The sequence below is a fragment of the Dipteris shenzhenensis genome, chromosome 1 (assembly GCF_047967505.1).
Source record: "Dipteris shenzhenensis isolate YYH24624 ecotype China chromosome 1, Dip_SZ_1.0, whole genome shotgun sequence".
Classification (NCBI taxonomy): domain Eukaryota; kingdom Viridiplantae; phylum Streptophyta; class Polypodiopsida; order Gleicheniales; family Dipteridaceae; genus Dipteris; species Dipteris shenzhenensis.
In genome coordinates, this window is record NC_141596.1 from 70,464,285 (window position 1) to 70,481,132 (window position 16,848).

General features: G+C 40.1%; 2 protein-coding genes across 5 annotated transcripts in view; one reads left to right on the forward strand and one right to left on the reverse strand.

The window, feature by feature from the left end:
* The window catches only part of LOC147906305 (putative pentatricopeptide repeat-containing protein At3g01580), a 3,516-nt gene extending 556 nt beyond the window's left edge, over positions 1-2,960 (reverse strand). The window contains exons 1-3 of one of the 4 annotated variants that reach the window (XM_087377858.1): positions 2,901-2,960; positions 2,552-2,727; positions 1-2,428 (exon numbers count right to left, since the gene is read on the reverse strand). The exon at positions 1-2,428 is cut by the window's left edge and continues 556 nt beyond it. In XM_087377858.1, the coding sequence (XP_087233984.1) occupies positions 1-2,428; positions 2,552-2,727; positions 2,901-2,912 (2,616 nt within the window). In that variant the 5' untranslated portion in view covers positions 2,913-2,960. Of the gene's footprint in view, positions 2,431-2,551 lie in introns of those variants that run through there. The other 3 variants (XM_087377872.1, XM_087377863.1, XM_087377882.1) reach the window with 3 other exon arrangements.
* Positions 2,961-10,870: 7,910 nt separating this feature from the next.
* Positions 10,871-16,558, forward strand: LOC147906306 (uncharacterized). The gene is made up of 11 exons (XM_087377906.1): positions 10,871-11,389; positions 12,384-12,435; positions 12,874-12,977; positions 13,120-13,234; positions 13,816-13,877; positions 14,376-14,427; positions 14,555-14,666; positions 14,863-14,961; positions 15,040-15,149; positions 15,579-15,736; positions 15,826-16,558. The coding sequence occupies exons 1-11, from the start codon at positions 11,119-11,121 to the stop codon at positions 16,437-16,439; spliced, it is 1,749 nt and encodes a 582-aa protein (XP_087234032.1). The 5' UTR covers positions 10,871-11,118; the 3' UTR covers positions 16,440-16,558.
* Positions 16,559-16,848: the final 290 nt, after the last annotated feature.

The following is a 16,848-nucleotide window of genomic DNA, read 5'->3' on the forward strand; positions in this document are numbered from 1 at the left end:
TGGGTGGCTTTTGTCTCCAACGATGAAATTGTGCACTTTATTGTCAACCTCAATAAAGGCCTTTCCAGGCATCTTCCATGCATCTGCACCTTTTCTCAGCCCTTCTATGCTTAAAGCATCCTTCGACAAGCCAGAATCACAATATATGCTTAGCAGTAATACATACCCAGCAGCATCTTTGCAATCCATTTTGCTGACATGATCAAAACATCGCCTTCCTAGCTCCATGTTGCCATGTGTTCGGCAATGACTCAGCAAAGATTTCCATGCTAAAATCTGGGGTCCATCAAATGGCATACTCTGAAGCCAGTCGACTGCCTCCTTCAAGCACCCTGAACGCCCCACCAGGTCAGCAATACAGTGATGATGTTCGGCTGATGGAGTTATGCCATAGTCCTCTGCCATCAATTTGAAATTATGATAACCTTCCTTTACTAGTCCTAAATGACTGCATGCAGAAAGAAGACAGATAAATGTTAACTCATCTGGCATCATCCCTTCTTGTTGCATGTCCTCAAAGTGTTCCAATACAAACTTATAGCAACCATGATGGGCATAACCTGCAATCATTGCATTCCATATAGCAAAATCCCGTTCTTCCCATGTGTCAAATACATTATATGCATCATCAAGGCTTCCACATTTCCCATACATGTCAATAAGGGTGCTGCCAACAAATTTATCTGAATCAAACCCACGTCCAGTGATGTGGGCATGAATCAGCTTGCCCTGATCCAGAGCTAGCATAGTAGAACACACTTTCAAGACAACGACACACGTAACACCGTCTGGTTCCACACCCTCCTGTTGCATCGATAGAAAAAGTTGCAGAGACTCCAGACTATGGGCAGCCTGGGCATATCCTGCAATCATTGCATTCCAAGTCACCACACCTCGCTTTGGCATTCCAGCAAAGACACCACGTGCATCCTGCAGGCTTGCACATTTCATATACATATCAATGAGGCTGTTGCCAATAAACAAATCCAAATCTAATCCCCTTTCAGTGATAATGGCATGAATCAGCTTGCCCTGATACACAGCTGTTACGCTGGAGCATATTTTGAGGAGGGAAAGAAATGTGACACTATCTGGCTCAATGCCTTGCTGTTGCATTAGCAGAAAAAGACTTAAAGAATCCGGACCATGTCCATGCTGAGCATAACCTGCTATGATCGCATTCCATGTGACCAAGTTTTTGCTTCCCATATCATCAAACAGTCTGCGTGCATCCTCAAGGCTCCCACCTTTCGCATACATGTCAATAAGAGTGTTGCAAATGACAACATCTGATGCACAACCACGCTGGATAATGTGTACATGGATCAGCTTGCCCTGATCTACTGCTGCTAAGCTTGTACATGCTTTCAATACTCCAACAAACGTGACGGTGTCTGGTTCCGTGCCCTCCTGCTGCATTTGCTTAAAAAGTTGAAAAGCGTCCTGACTCTGTCCATGCTGGGCAAGTCCATTTATTAGGACATTCCACGCGACTGCACTCCGCATTGAAAGGTGATTGAATAGTCTATGTGCAACTTGAAGGCTCCCACATTTTGCATACATGTCAATGAGTGTACAGCAGATAAACAGGTCCAACTCGAGATTATTTTCAATCACATACACATGCATCAGCTTACCATACTCTAGTGCTTCTATGTTGGAACATGCTTTCAGGATGCTTAAAACAGTCACATGGTCGGGCTCAATGCCTTCCAATTGCAATTGCTGAAAAAGCCTTATAGCCTCCTGTCCATGCTTGTGCTGAGCATATCCTGTGATCATTGCATTCCACGTCACCAAATTTTTCTTTTGCAATTGATCAAACACTCTACGTGCATCCACCACACTACCACATTTAGCATACATGTTGATGAGGCTGCTGCCAACAAAGTTAACCAATTCTAAACCAGCCTCTTTTATATGTATATGTATCAACTTGCCCTCTTTTAGAGATGCTAGGCTGGTACATGCTTTAAGAACAGCGACAAAAACATGCTCATCAGGTTTTACACTCGACTGTTGCATTTGATAGTACAGTTCAATAGCCCGCTCACAATGTCCAAGATTGGCATGGGCTGTGATTGTTGCACTCCATATAAACACATTCGGTTCAGGTAGCCCACTAAATATGCGGTTTGCTTCCAATAAACTTCCGCACACAGCAAACATGCGGATCAAATGACTGCACAAAAACGCATTTCTCTGAAATCCACTTCTCAAAATAAGGCCATGTAGCTCCCTGCCTGCTGCCAAATCTTTCTTCGCAATGCACCCCTGCAGAAGACAATACAAGAGGTCGGTGGAAAGTACAGCACCTTGCCGGTACATGAGGACTGCCTGAAGTGCTTCAGAGATCCATCCATTCTCGCAGAGTTTTCTGAAACCTGTGGACCCATTATATGTGATACAGTCTTCACTTACCCCGACTCTACAAAATAGACTGAAATTAGATGCAAAATCACAATTGAAAAGGATATCTCTTCACCACATGTATGGCCGTTCAAAGAACAAGATTTCGTCGTACATGATGTAGGAAACATGCGCATAGTACCTGATATAGTATCTCTTCTGACAGTCACACTCCACAAAAAAATCCTGAAAGATCTCGGCTCTTAGTCTTCCTGTCAAAATGGCAAGCTCTACTCTTGACCCCACACAAAGCCAACCGTTAATCCACAAGAGCTCCTTGGTAATCCTGGCCACAATGCTTGCAGACTTCCAACACCTCTGTAACAGACATCTATGATCAAAACCAGGTGAATGTTACTTCAAATAATCCATTATGCTATCATCAGCAGCTTAGAAACGCTAATCGTTGTGACAGAACATCACGCTAGCTTAAAAATTAAGACCTTGTGTTCCACCCATGACAGCCACAATACCACCTCACAGTCGCTTACCAATGCCACCATACGTTCATCTAGTGCATGTTTTTGGCACTGCTTGCGGAAATTGTATTCCAAGATGTCTTGCTGTGCATAACGATTGGGAAAAACCTTTCTTTGTCGCGGAAAAAGGTTTTAGTGGGAAAAGTAAATTCCCCATTATGAATATCGTATCGTTTGGTGGAAATGTGGAGTAATGTCATTTAAAAGCTTCACTAATTCCCTTTTCCCACATATGCCCTAGGCTCAAAAGCTCCCTGGTTTTGTCGGAAAAAAAGGTGGGGGACCACATGCCACCTTGGTATTAAAATTCCCATTTCCCGCAAAACTCCCACCATGTCATAAGGCCTTTGGTGTGAGAAACGTTTTATGATGTCACCACGATGTTGGAAAAATGGAAATTCCTATCAATTAATTGTGGGGAAAAGAAGAGGGGTGAAAAGGAAGAGGGCAAAGCCATGGTTAAACTAAGGGATAAAGCGGAGAAGAGAGGAGTTTCAATTAAAGAACAAGGTGAACGATATGTCTATCATTCATTAGGCCTGCCTCTGCGTGAGTGAAATGCCCAGAGAGAGCATAAAATTGGAGGCCCCAGGTACAAAGAGGAGTAAATGAGAATGGCCCAAAAGTCATAAAAAGGGACCCCTCTGCCAAGGTTGGGAATAGCTAATGGGAATTTCGAACACCCATGAATGCACCCAACACGTGCGCCAACCACAAATTAACAAGTAACAGAGCATAAGTAACCATCTCAAAACCACAACCTTCACTAAGGCCTACCAGTGGTGGTAGGCAATAAGGGGTAGGGGCATTAAAGACGGAGCCAAGTGAGATTAAGGAGGAAAAGAGGGACCACTTATGAAGGGGGCATTAAAGAGGAAGGAGGGCTAAAGGGGGAGGGGCATTTATAATATTATAGTTATTTTTAGAGATGTTATACTACTCTATAGCTTAATAGTAGAGCTCACTTGTGTAAAATACAAGATTATGGGTTAGAATCCCCTCTTGAATTTCAAATATAATGCAGCACTCCTCTTCTTAATAAGGATTAACCTATGCATAAAATAAATTAACCCATGGACAAACCTATGTAAATTAGCCTCCATGGGCCAAGACAAGTAGGAGGAATAAAGTTTAGCTCAGCGAGTATGATAAGGGAAAAGGTGTGAGTTGTACTCTTGGAGGACATAAAATAAATTAACACATGGACAAACATAGGTTAATTAGCCTTCATGGGACAAAACACATAGGAGGAATAAAGTTGAGTTAAGCGAGTATGATAAGTGAAAAGTTATTGGGTTCAAAAATGTGATTTTAAGGTGTTCAAGTACATTGGTAGTCATTGCACAAATGTGATTTTAAAGTGTCTTACTAAAACTGCTTGTTGATGGAAGTTGTGCATTTAGGACAAAGGCCAACCAAATTATGGTATTATTTCTTTTGGCAGATCATGATCTTCAAGATACACATTGCTAGGATATATAATTATGTGATGAACCTTCAATTGATGATCAAGGTCTTCTATACAATTGTTCACAGTTTAAAACAAATATTTTGGAGACATGAAAGTTTCCCCACAAGTATTAAGGGAGAGTGACATTTGGGTGTGCTTACGAGTTCTTTCTTTCCTAGCAGCTCGATGAGTGACAACCTTGGTGCCTTTGCTCATATTGTATACATGTAGATAGTTTGGTGTGCTTCATGCATATTTTTTCCCATGCAGTTTGGTGGTGACAACCATGGTGCCTTCGCTTAATTTTAGGAGATTGCATACATGAGCCTCTAGTTAGAAAACGTGTGTAGCAAATACATTTTTCCCTAACTATGCTTGTGGATCCTTTTTCTCTTAGGGCAATTGTGAATGTAGCCTACAAACTTCTATGTCTCATTTGTTGAATACAATAGTGTTGTGTGTGTATGTGTGTGTTTAGATTAAAGAGTCCCATCAATAATTGAGCCATACAATTAGTTCCATCAATTGGATAAAAAGTTAAAAAAGAGAAACATATAAGGAAAAAATATTTGAGACATCTAAGTTGAAAAATGCAACTAGAGTTTCCAAAAATTTCGATCAAAATTAAGAATTTTTAATAATATTGAGTTTGACAAACATAATATTGAAAAAAGATATCGAATCCTAAGGCAGTCTAGGTTCCGAGGTCGAGGTCGACTTACCTACCACCATCCAAACAAACTAAGTGTTAGAACATCATAGTTACGTTTGGGTAGACAGGTAATGCCTATTTCCCTGGCTTGTTATCGCTTTACCTCTAGGAATATAGACAACCATATGGATTCTTAGATAATTTAAAACAAAATTAGCCATAAGTGAAGTTTAAGTCACAAGTGGAGTAAGGAGCGAATGAGTGCATGGGATAAGAAGGGATTAGAGGAGGTATGGGACGATTAGTGGGCTTGGTATGTGAGGTGGTTAAAAAGAAAATGTCAAGGAAAGATTTCACAGGGGTACATAAAAGAATAATTCATAGTTAGGGAAGTATTCATGTGTGTGTGTGTGCATGCGTGTGTGTGTGTATGTGTGTATGTGTGTGTGTGTGTGTAAGATTTTACAACACCCCTTTGCATAGTGAAAAGACAAAAGTGCAAAGCTAGACAATAAGACAAGACTAACTAAATTAACGAAAAAGTTTGTACAAGTCAGTGAATCCCTATTTATAAAGGAAACTAGCAGTGGGCCCTTTTGTAGAAATGACTTTGTGGAAACTGTATAAAAGTTGAGCTTGGATAAGTCTTGGCAAGCATCATTTTTATTGAAGAGGGGAGTCTGCCTACCTGCCACCATCCAATGAGAAAAATGTGGTGAGAACCCGCTTAAAACTTGGTTGGGAAGACAGGTGTCATAAACACCCCTCCCTTGTTTATCAATGTCACAATAAAAATGAGAACTTAACCATAGACTTAACAAGCTTGATGTATATTTTGGAATGAGAGATTGCTTAGAGTAACAATGAGTTTTAGGGGGGGAGAGGGGGGGTGGGGGGTTAACACAAATGTAATGAATTTGGGAACCTTATGGAGAGAGAAAGAATGGTAAGCAGGAAAAAAAAGGAGGTTTTAATGGATTCAGTGCGAGAATATGCAGAAAATTATGAAAATTTAATTTTTAGAAAAAGAAAGGGTAGAAAATATTAAAGATTAAAATTTTTTGAAAGGACAAGAACAAAAAATGAGTGCGAGGTGGAATTATTAAGACTATGGGGAGTGTGGTAAGGTAAGGGATAGATTAGTCATTAGAGAAGTTGGGGTCAACAAACTAGAAGGGTTAGAAAGGTTAGGAGAATGAAGCATTAGTAAGGGGAGGCAACAAAGTTGAAAAAACAAAATAAGAAGGACTTAATTAGAGTTTCCAAATAAAGATTATATATCTATAGAGACTATAGAGAAGATTATATATATATAGAGACTAGGTAAAGGGGGTGGGGGGAAGAAATGATTAGTTTGAAAAGGGAATAAAAAAGGCTGCTGGGGGTTTGTTAAGTAAAGAGTGATAAATAGATAGAAATAAAGGAAGGAGTTGAGGGGGGGGGGGGGGGTTAAGTAAAGAGTGATAAAAAGAAAGAAATAAAGGAGGTCGGGGAGGGGGGGCATTTAAATTAGAGCAATAGAGCATAAAAGGTATGAAAGAGGTCAACACGACCTCTAAAACCATGAGTAAAAAGGAATACATGCACAAGGAGTACGAAGTCTGAGACGAATGAGTATGAGTGCCAAGATTTTTAATGCAAAAATCAAGATGTTGAGGGTGAACGTCAAGGTGGATCGCTAGTCAAGAGGCACGGCGATGTCAGTGGCAACTGCAAAGAGCAGAAGGGCAAGAAGTGGTCATGAGTACACAAGCAGCCACACATTACAATCAAGGTGGCACAACAGAAAGGATGAAAAGATTAGAACATGCAGTGAAGGTAGCAGTGTGCAAGAAATGATCAACAAGGCAGGTACAAACAACAAGGCGATCTTGATGGGGCCTACGGGGAATCGAGGTCGGGGGGATCAACAGGAGCTAGTAGAGTAGAGTAATGAGAGGTGGTGATGGTGAGAAAGAGGGGAAGGAGGGGGGTTTAAATAAGGTGGAGGGAAGAGGTCGGGGAAGTTTGTCAATCGGGTCAAACGAGGAGCCAAGGTAGTTAAACATCACACGGAGGTAAGCTGGCAAAATTCCCAGTTTACCTACTTTTTTCCTTGTTTACCCTCTTTTTCCTAATTTTTCCTTAATTACCTAAATTTTCCTTATAACCCTCCCCCTAAGCTCCCTTATTTTCTCCCTCCTAATTTTCCCCAAAATTTCTCAAAATTTCCCCTAAATTTCTCTATATTTTTTCTTGCCTTTTTTCTATTTTTCTTCCTAAAATAGTCTCCTAATTTTTAATATTTTTTACCCATTTTCTTCTTTTTTCCTAGTTTTCTTTATTTTCCTAATTTCTTAAATTTCCCTAATTATTTCCTATTTCTCATAAATATTTCCTAATTTCTTCTTAAATTTTCCTAGTTTTCCAATTTCCCCTTCTTTCCTAAATTTCCCTAAGCTCCTATCCCTAGTTTTTCCTATTTGTCCTTATTTTCTCCTCTCCCTAATTCTCCCTATTTTCCTCTCTCCCTATTACCCTTGATTTTGTCTCCTAAGTTTCCCTATCTTTTCTCTCCCCAATTTACGTAATGTTTCTCTCCCTATCTTCCCATAAATTTTCATAATTTCTTCTTTCCCTTTTTTCTTTAAAAAGAAAAACCCTCCCTAACCTAAATACACTCCCTAGTTTTTCCTTTTTTCCTAAGTTTTCCAATTTATTTCTAATTTTCCTAAAATTTCCTCTAATTTTCTTAAAAATTTCCTAATATTTTCCCTTAAATATCTCCCTATCTTGTCACTAATTTCCCCCCCCTTTTCTCTCTCTCTAACACTCCCTTATTTTGTCTATTATTACTCTAAATTTATCCTATATTTTCTTTTCCTTTTTTATTTTACCCTATTTTCCTTTCTTCGCCGTTAAGTTTTTCCTATTTCTAAACTATTCTTTCCTTCACTCTTAACCTAACCTAACCTCTCTCCCAAACATAACCACTCCTAACCACACAACCCTCGCCTTTCCAACTCCCTGACTGGCTAGCTCACCACTAAATCTGGCAAGCCTCAAGTAATTCTTCAGTAGCCTCCTTTATGTGAGAAAGGAACTTTGACATACCTGTATTAGCCTCTCCTCCCTCGAGTGCAGTTTTTTTCAAGGAATCAGGTGGTTTTCTTTGAGGAAGAAAAGCCAAACTTTGAAAAAAAGTTTTTGCAAAGTGTCGTTGAAAAAGACCATGGCATGATGAATTTTTAGGAGAAGAAGAACCAAACTTTGGAAAAGCCTTTTTATAGAGTGTACAAAGGCCGTGGCAAATCCTCAGGGAAGAAGTAGCTTGCTCTAGGGAATTCTCTAATTATTTGTCATCTTGTAGTGTGCATTCTTTCATGCTATATCACTATAAGTATGAATCCTAGGCTTATCATCGGTAGTGATCAGCCTGTGGATTGTAGTTGGAAATAAGAACCATTCTTTTGTCCTGAATGCAGCATCCCTGCCATATAATCTTGCTCCTCATCGATAGTCGTCACTCAATCTTCCCTATGGTGGCAGAATTAGCAACATCAAACTGTTTAATTTAATTTCAACTTCAAAAAAACTGCACAGCAGCTCATTCATGTTCGGACTTCCTCTAAAAAAGGGCCCGCGTCTCGCATCTTACCACAATAAAGTAGCATATCAAAGATTCTCTTATCAATGTAAATTGAGCAACATATGAAAGGAAATCAGAATACGCATGTCAAACAAAGTAGAGATATGAGGCTTTGTGCACTCTGCGACGATAGGAGGTGGAGACCACTGTGTGTGTGTATTACAGATGTATTGCACAGTGTAAGTCAAAGCGCTACTCTTTCAATATGGGCATTTTGATGATATTCTATGTAGTTTTATTGCAGGGCAATGAAATTCAACTATCGATTTGCATCAAAGTGCTACTCTTCTAATCTAGGCATTGTGATGATATTTTATTATGGCAAAGAGTTACCTCTGGATTTTCATACAATAGCTAGGCCGTTGGGGATCTCAACGAAGTGGGTATTCCGTAGTTTGAGATCTTTCTGCAGCCTAGCACATTCTTATGGGGAGCTTCTGACTAGAAAAAATGTGTGTGTATTGAGAATTCAAAGGGAGTTGTGGTGGCCCCTCTGAGAGAACAATAGAGGCAAGGGTGGCATCCATCAACTGGACAAAAGGAAGACTGAAACTGAATGAATAGGTTGCATTATAAAAGAGAGTATGGGTCATCACCAAGTTTGGAAACCTTAGGGGAATAGTTAGGTGCAGAACTTTGAGAAGCACTTCTCTCTGTTGCACAGAGGATTTACTTTTCGACATTCGTAGTGGGATATCACAGAGCTTTGGGGACAATGTCTGAGGATGGAGGCTGCAATTATTCAAATGTTTTGTCATTGCAATTTGGTGGAGAGGCAGAGGATTATGTTTAGAGGCCCCGGGCAGAACTCTTTGTTGCATGTAGTTATTGGAAGAAGGCAGTTATGGAAGAAGCCACATGTCGCCATGTCTTGTCTCCTTGCCTATAATGATGCCACATGGCTAGCCCCTTGATTGACACCTCAAATACAAAAATAAGTAATATAAGATAAGAAGATAAGAAGAAGATGAAGGCCTTGAGAATAGGGCCCCCCAATCGGTAAAAACCCCTATTAATTAATTATTTTGTGTGGGGGAAGGGGGGAGGGCTTAAATTAAATAAATGGGGAAGGAGGGGGGGTCAATAAGTAGTCTCATGCCGAGAGGAGAGACGTTGAATTAAATAAGGGAGGGGAATCAAAGAGGGAGGGACTTGTGAGATTGGGGGCGGGGGGGGAGGGATGAGGGAGGATTTATAATACTATTACAAGGGAAGGGGCATATAATATTACTTTACAGTTTGGTGGTAGGGCTCACCAATGGGAAAAAGAAGGTTTTGGATTTGATTCATCCTTTGGGGAAGCCCCCCTTGACATAGTCTATAATATGTTGATTATGAATTAACAATGAAGAAAGGATGACAGGTCAGTGTTTGAAAAATACCTGACTATAAACTAAGCTGACAATAGTAGGCCCAACCAAATGGCGTATGTGTTTAAGTGTTCCCTTCTTGCGAACACCTCGGCACACATATAGAAAAAGAATATGCAAAAGCAAAAGAAAACACAGAACTTGAAATGAAAAACACACACACACACACACACACACACATATATATATATTATATAACTGCACATAGTGTGGGCGGGGAGGCGGCGCGCTTCTTTTTCCAAATAGTTATAATCCGAGGGAACGGACCCTTTCCTGTGCGCTGAGGTTGTAATCACCGAGAATATTAGCGTCGAGATTGAGTATCACGAATATGTAAGAGAATGATATATTACTTTACTCTGAATGAGTGTATCTATATTCCAACTCGAGCATCGACCAAATTTTTGTCATTTGCCGTGGAAATCCTGTCTCTACCTCCGAAGCGGTTTCTCGATGTGAGCGATGTTCGAGAGAGAGGGCGGCAGAGCCAACATCAGCTAGATAATCCAAAGAGTTGAAGTTTGCGAAATATATAGATTTAGAGGCCTTCAAAAGCACTCATGCCTTTTCATCCAAAAGCATACTTTTCATCAAGTGTTGTAGGCCTTCAGATCAAAATTAAATCCAAGGCTTATATTAGGACACTTGGCTCAAAGAGAGGCCAAAAAACCCAAAATTCCCCATAGGCTGCCTAAGGTAAATAAAATAAGATATGGAGAAACATAGGTTAATTAATGCATTAAAAAATTAGGCCATAAATTAATTAATTAAAGCATAAATAAATTAAGGCATAGATAAAGATAGGTTAATTAAGCCTCGATGCACCAAAACTAATCGAAATTGGTAGGAGAGGTGAAAGCATCCTAAAGGTAAGAAGCAAACTGGTGCGACGAATCGTTTCTTCCCAATGCCGTAAGTGTATGTTTCCAGATTGTATTTGGACATATGATTATACTTCGAGTGGGTTCTGCCCTTCCATTGTTGCTTTGCTCCCGGGCATCAACCTCGATGTTACACATATATCCGTAGATGTTTCCAGTTTGTACTTGGACACACGATAATACTCCGGTGGCGCTTCCTGTCAGCTTGATTTATTACAAATCAATCCTCTTCTTATCTTAATAGCAATCATGACTGGTAGAATCTCTACACGGCTTGCTGAAAAGAAGTCGGAGCTTCAGTCCAGCGACGCAGAGGTCATCTTTTTGTCAAGTGAGGATGATCAAGAAAGCGAGTTCGATGACAACGCTGATGGCATTGACGATGACTACGATAGCATGTACGGAGAGACAGAGAATTCTTCGTGCGAATCATCATCACTAAGCGGACACAACGAGGATTTGAGTAGCGACCATGAAGGGCCCTTCATCAACAGGGCGAAAGAAGATATAAAGGCTGAAGGTTATTTTATAAAGCTTTCATATCCTTCCTACCTGGTAATCTCGCTTGAAGTATTTATAATGTCGAGGGAGAGAAGGAAATGTAATGTTCTATTAATGTCCTCGAGATCCAACAGGATCTATGGAAGAAACGAGATGAGGCTAAGCATACTTATCTCTTCTTGCATCTCTAACAGGTGCACCACTTATGACAGGTAGAGAAATCAGGGGAACACCTACGTTACTTGTTTTCTAACTCCTAAGTCTTCGATGATTCCTTTCTCTACGTCCAGATCTCCACAATATAGCTCCCATTTCGCTTGGGAGACAATTCAAAAGGATTACCATGGAAGGGGCTTTGTACCTAGTATGAGCCTTGTAGGCCATATTTTGTCCTTTAAGGACAGTTAATACATTTAGTACTTAGTCCCATCTAGGATTAGGACATTTAGGACACTTAGTCCCTTAGTCCTAAGATAGGATATTATGGTTGTACTTTCAGTTATCATTCCTGCAATATGACTTTGAGTTTCACTCAGTCTCCTTGCTCTCCACTCAACATCTACAATCCCCTCCCCATATAATTATCGAATCTTCTGCTATCAGCATAGTAGGAAGACCTGCCAATTGTATTTCAGGCGATTTGCAGGAAGTACAGGGCCCAGGCCACCTGTCAAGTAGCACTCTGAAGCACTGACGCAACCTCATGGTGGGCCTATCCAAAGTACTAACCAAGCATCAAACGCATAACCAAATTGAGTAAACTTTGACATATGACATTTCTTCTGTTTGACACCTAAACTTTTTTATTTGAGGTACACTAAGAAGAAAGGTGGAAGTACTAAAATGTGGTGGAACCATATTCTTACAGTGGCTCGGTTTTGAATATAACTGGTTGTTTGAAATAACATTTGCCCTGGCTTCTGCTCGAGATGATTTGTACAATTGTCTGAAAGATGCTGTACTTGATTGTGATATGTGCGTGTTGTGTGGGTTGGCGTTTCTATGTTCTGCAGGAAACTTTGGAGATCGAGCTGCTGAATCATTCCAACAAGGAAGGAAGCGTATGTAGGTTCCCTTGTGAAGCATATACATGTTTCCTTCCTAGGTTTTCATTTACAATTTCAGAAGAGATATTGGAAACTAAGAGGACATTCATGAGAGGTTCATTTGTCTGATCATCGAATAGTTTATGTAAACTTGGACATGATAAGAACTTGCGGTTGTGGCACGAGTATATCTCTCTCCCCTTGAGCTTTGTATTGTTCTAAGAGGCCAGTATGTTGCAAAAATTTCAAATATTGCAAAACTTTTAAATAGTCAGGTCAACGCCAAACTATCTGGATGAGATGAAGTACTGCTTTTTGAAGCAGTGATTTTAATAGAAGGATAATTATGGGTGATATGAAAATCTGAAGGATGCATCATGAACAAAGAGTATCGATTTTCTAATTGTCATATAGCTTCTTTCTTTGAACTCTTTCAGACTGTTTTTGCTGTGGACAGATGGGAGGATAAGTCTGGCAAGAAACACCATGATGGAAAATATTGTCGACTTCTGAGCAAAGAAGACCAAGACTTGTGTACTGAAGCTATGAAGCTTATCAGAGGTGCAGCATGGCGTTGTGCTTCTTTTCTTATGTCCCTTTGGTCTTTATAGGGCTCATCCAAGCCATGCTACAAGTGAAGACGTTGCTTGCTTGCAAAAAACATTATTTGAATTGACCATAATTTACTTTGCTGGATTGGAAGGTGGGAATATGGAGAAGCTTAAAATAGTACATTGCAGGGCTTATTTGCGCCAACATTTTTTAAGAGTGACAGGCTCAAAGGAAGTTCTCCTCGAGCGGATTCAAGAATTTCTTGAGTAAGTTTATTTTAGGGCATCCATGTGAGTGACGCTTCATTATCATAGTTTTGAGACTCAATTAATTTCTATGTTTTTCCTACATAAGTGGTGTGTTGCCCTATCAACTAGATTATCTAAGCATGTTTTTGCTTAGATGCATGTTTGGAGAGGCTAAAATGAAATTATATAGTCTTCACAAGCAGTTGTAGTGTGAATGAAGAGAAGGTGGACTACTTTTGATTAGGCTTCTCCTTTAGTGCTAGCCTTTGTCATAGATGAGGCTGCCCTTCACCTCCAGAGTGCCAATAGAAACTCAGTACGAAGGCCTTTGTATAAATGGATGCTCATGTGTGGGTGTGTGGATCTGTATGTGTGAGAGCATTGTTTATACTATGGTCTACACCCACCATGGGCGCTTCATGACGTCGGTGGAGATGTCGTAGTAGCTAGTCCCTGCTATGTGTGATGGAGTTTATGGTTTTCAACCTTATGAGTGACTGTCCTGAAATTGAAACTGCACTATGTGTTTTGTTTTTAGAGGATGAGTTTGCGCATGTTCCTGGATTCGTCAAGATATATATTATCTATGTTCCCTGCAGGGTAAAGGATGGTGGTGGTCTGACCAAATATCCTCGATTGACATTCAATATAAATTGTACAGGTGACAAAACTTACATTATCAAAATAGAAAGATGCATCCTTCTCTCTCTCTCTCTCTCTCTCTCTCTCTCTCTCAAATACGCACTCCTGGCTCCCTGCTCTCCTTCTTCCTGAGAAGGCATTGTCTACCTTGATGTACTCCTCTTCCTTGACAGACTGCATTTTTGCAACAAGACCTTGGTGGTCTTCAAATTTTCTGTTTTCCCTGAATCAATAGCTGTTTGCAAGTTTTTCTGGAACTGTGTTTCTGCTTACCACTCTTGGTCTTGACTCCATTCAGCAATATTCAGGTTTGACTGATTCACTAGCATTTGAGAGAATCCACATAAATGATTTTCAAATATTTGTGTGGCAATTTGGTAACAGGAGAGATGACTTTTAAGGTGGCTTAACCTGTTGCTGTTTTTTAAAGGGTGTATATGGATGTCTACAAGATCTTTGTGTTTTTTGCTGTAAGGCCTTGGATGCTGACTTTCTTCCTGTTGCTTTCATTTGACAGGGGATGCCTGCACTGGTGATGTTGTTCTATTCAAGCAAAAGGTGTATGACAAGTAGGTGTTTTCAGCAACATTTTCTGTTGATGTTTTCTTGTTGGTGGTGTCGTATCTGCATAGGAAACTGTACTAGCAAAATGTGAGTGAACATCTTATCAAATCTCTGATGCTTACGGAAACAAAGGTATGACATAGCCTCCAGACGTTCTACTCTTCCTCCACTTGGGAAACGTGTAGTTGCGGGGCGGATTGTGAAAGAAAGTTATGGAGCAGAGAAACAGCAGCACACTTTCACAGTGAGGACATTGCTTTACCCCATCGATCCTCACTTCCTTGTCTTATTAACAGTTTGTTTTATCTCATATGGGTGCAAAAAATTCCACATTGAACTGGTCTTGTTCATCTTCCTACTGTTTTCCATTTGTTTAAGTTTTCTGCAGATGTAAGTTAGTCACTCTATAAGCCTTTTCACTGTCATAATTTTATGCATAGGTGGAAGTTTTATGGAGTAAGGGTCCAAAAGCTTTACCACCTTTGTATCCTTTGATCATCAAGGGTCGCAACCTTTATCGACTGAAGACTTTTCGACAGGTCAGCCCGAGTCCATTTTATGCTATTTTATTACAGGTACAAGTTATTTTATACTTATGGAATTAATACTTGATGTAGCCCTGGTCAAATGAAGAGGAAAGGAGGAGAGTTTTGGACGAGAAGCACAGTAGGGGTACTTCTGCTCGCAGTGCTCGAGACAACAGAATCAGTGGCAAGAAGCACATAGGGTCAGTTTACCATCCTGTGAAATTTGAAACATTTCACTTTGATACATTGCGATATTTGTTTTGGATTCTGCAATATCAACAAAGGAATGAAAGCTTGTTTCTCCAAATTTTCTTTTACTGAAAGGGACTAACTTGTAAGGACATCCTTGGGATTGCATCTTCTGGCCTTTGCAATGGTTGATGTGCACTGCACTTCTGTGGAAGACATAAATAGTATTTTGCTGTGTGTGTAAAATATTGCACTCATTATGGTTGTTTCTTAGTGAGTTACTCGAGAGGAATGCAAATCCGTGAAGCCTGCAAGGTTTTGATGGTTGAAAATTTAACTAGCTGAAGCATTTTGAGTGGACCATTGTGGAAGTAAAATAGATACACCATTGGAAAAGCTATGTGGCCAAAGATCTCATCTTTGACAACTCAATTTCGTAGTTCAAGTTTGAAGCAAATAGCAAGTCAAAAGAGGAGCAGAGTCGAAGCTACAGTTACCAAAGGAATGACTTGTGACCAGACAAGTAGTCGAAAGGGGAGCCGAGGTGAAGTTGATGTTACCATAGGAAAGGCTGGAAACACTCCAAGGAAGAGCAAAGGTGAGAAAATTAATATGGAGAGAGATTTTGTGGCCCTGATTTGTCAATCCTTCAGCAGCTTCTTAGATTCCTGTTCTAAGTTCTTGCAGGCACAACTTGTATGGAGAGAATGCCCTTGTCAACTGATTCAGCATCCCAGAGAGAGTGGATTGGTCTGGAGGCACAGAATGGGACTATTGGCTCCAATCTCACAAAGTATTTCCTGAGCATCAAAACATCTTTAGTAGGTATTATTGTAGGCAGACATGGAACAAATATTAATAAAATAATAAGTGTGTCTGGAGCTAAGCTTCAGCTCCGTGAGGATGATGGGAATCCTGCACTGCGGCTAGTAGAAATTACAGGCACATCTGAGCAGGTACAGGTCGCAATAGATATGGTTTTACGAAGCCTTGAAAAGAAAGGGTTATCTTCTCAAGCTTCAGTTGTACAGGGCAGTGAGAGAAACAGAGTTCTTGATCAAAGGCATCAGAGTCTTAGGATTCCCAGATACCCTGCGAAGTCTCATGCTTATGGCCAAGTAAGTTTGTATGATGTGTATCCACAAAGGATTCCTGTTATTCCTGGAAATCCCCATGCTTATGGTCAAGTACATCCATATGATGTGTATTCACAAAGGATTCCTGTTATTCCTGGTAATCCTCACGCCTATGGTCAAGTACATCCGTATGATGTGTATTCACAAAGGAGCCATACACATTGACCTTTATATGTATTATGAAGCAAGAAGATTCTACTGTGCTAAGCGTACTTGTATAAATTATACTGGCTGCTTAAAAAAGAAATATTTGCAATTCTTATTCCCAGCCTTAAGTGAATGGATTCACGTACCCATGTGTAAGCGCATGACAATTCAAGTATCCATGTGTAATCGCAGAATGGGCCAGCTTGTCAATAGACACAAAGCTCAATGTTAATATTTATCTTAATCTTATCTGCATCTATTACTCCTGTGATTGAACTAGTGAAACGTTGGACAAATTCCAATTCTCCTAGCCAGTTTAAGCCTATGGAAAACAAATACTTAGGGTAAAGTAAATCCAAGATAAGATGATGGCTAAAGAGATTATATGCTGTTAGTTGACACTCAAACACTCATAAGGGCCAGGCAG

Excerpts from the sequence above, each read along its gene's own strand:
- LOC147906306 (XM_087377906.1), top strand. The coding sequence starts at position 11,119 with ATGACTGGTAGAATCTCTACACGGCTTGCTGAAAAGAAGTCGGAGCTT. Across the intron at positions 12,436-12,873 it reads CAACAAGGAAGGAAGCGTAT|ATGGGAGGATAAGTCTGGCA; the intron begins GTAGGTTCCCTT and ends TGCTGTGGACAG. Across the intron at positions 14,667-14,862 it reads AACAGCAGCACACTTTCACA|GTGGAAGTTTTATGGAGTAA; the intron begins GTGAGGACATTG and ends TTTTATGCATAG.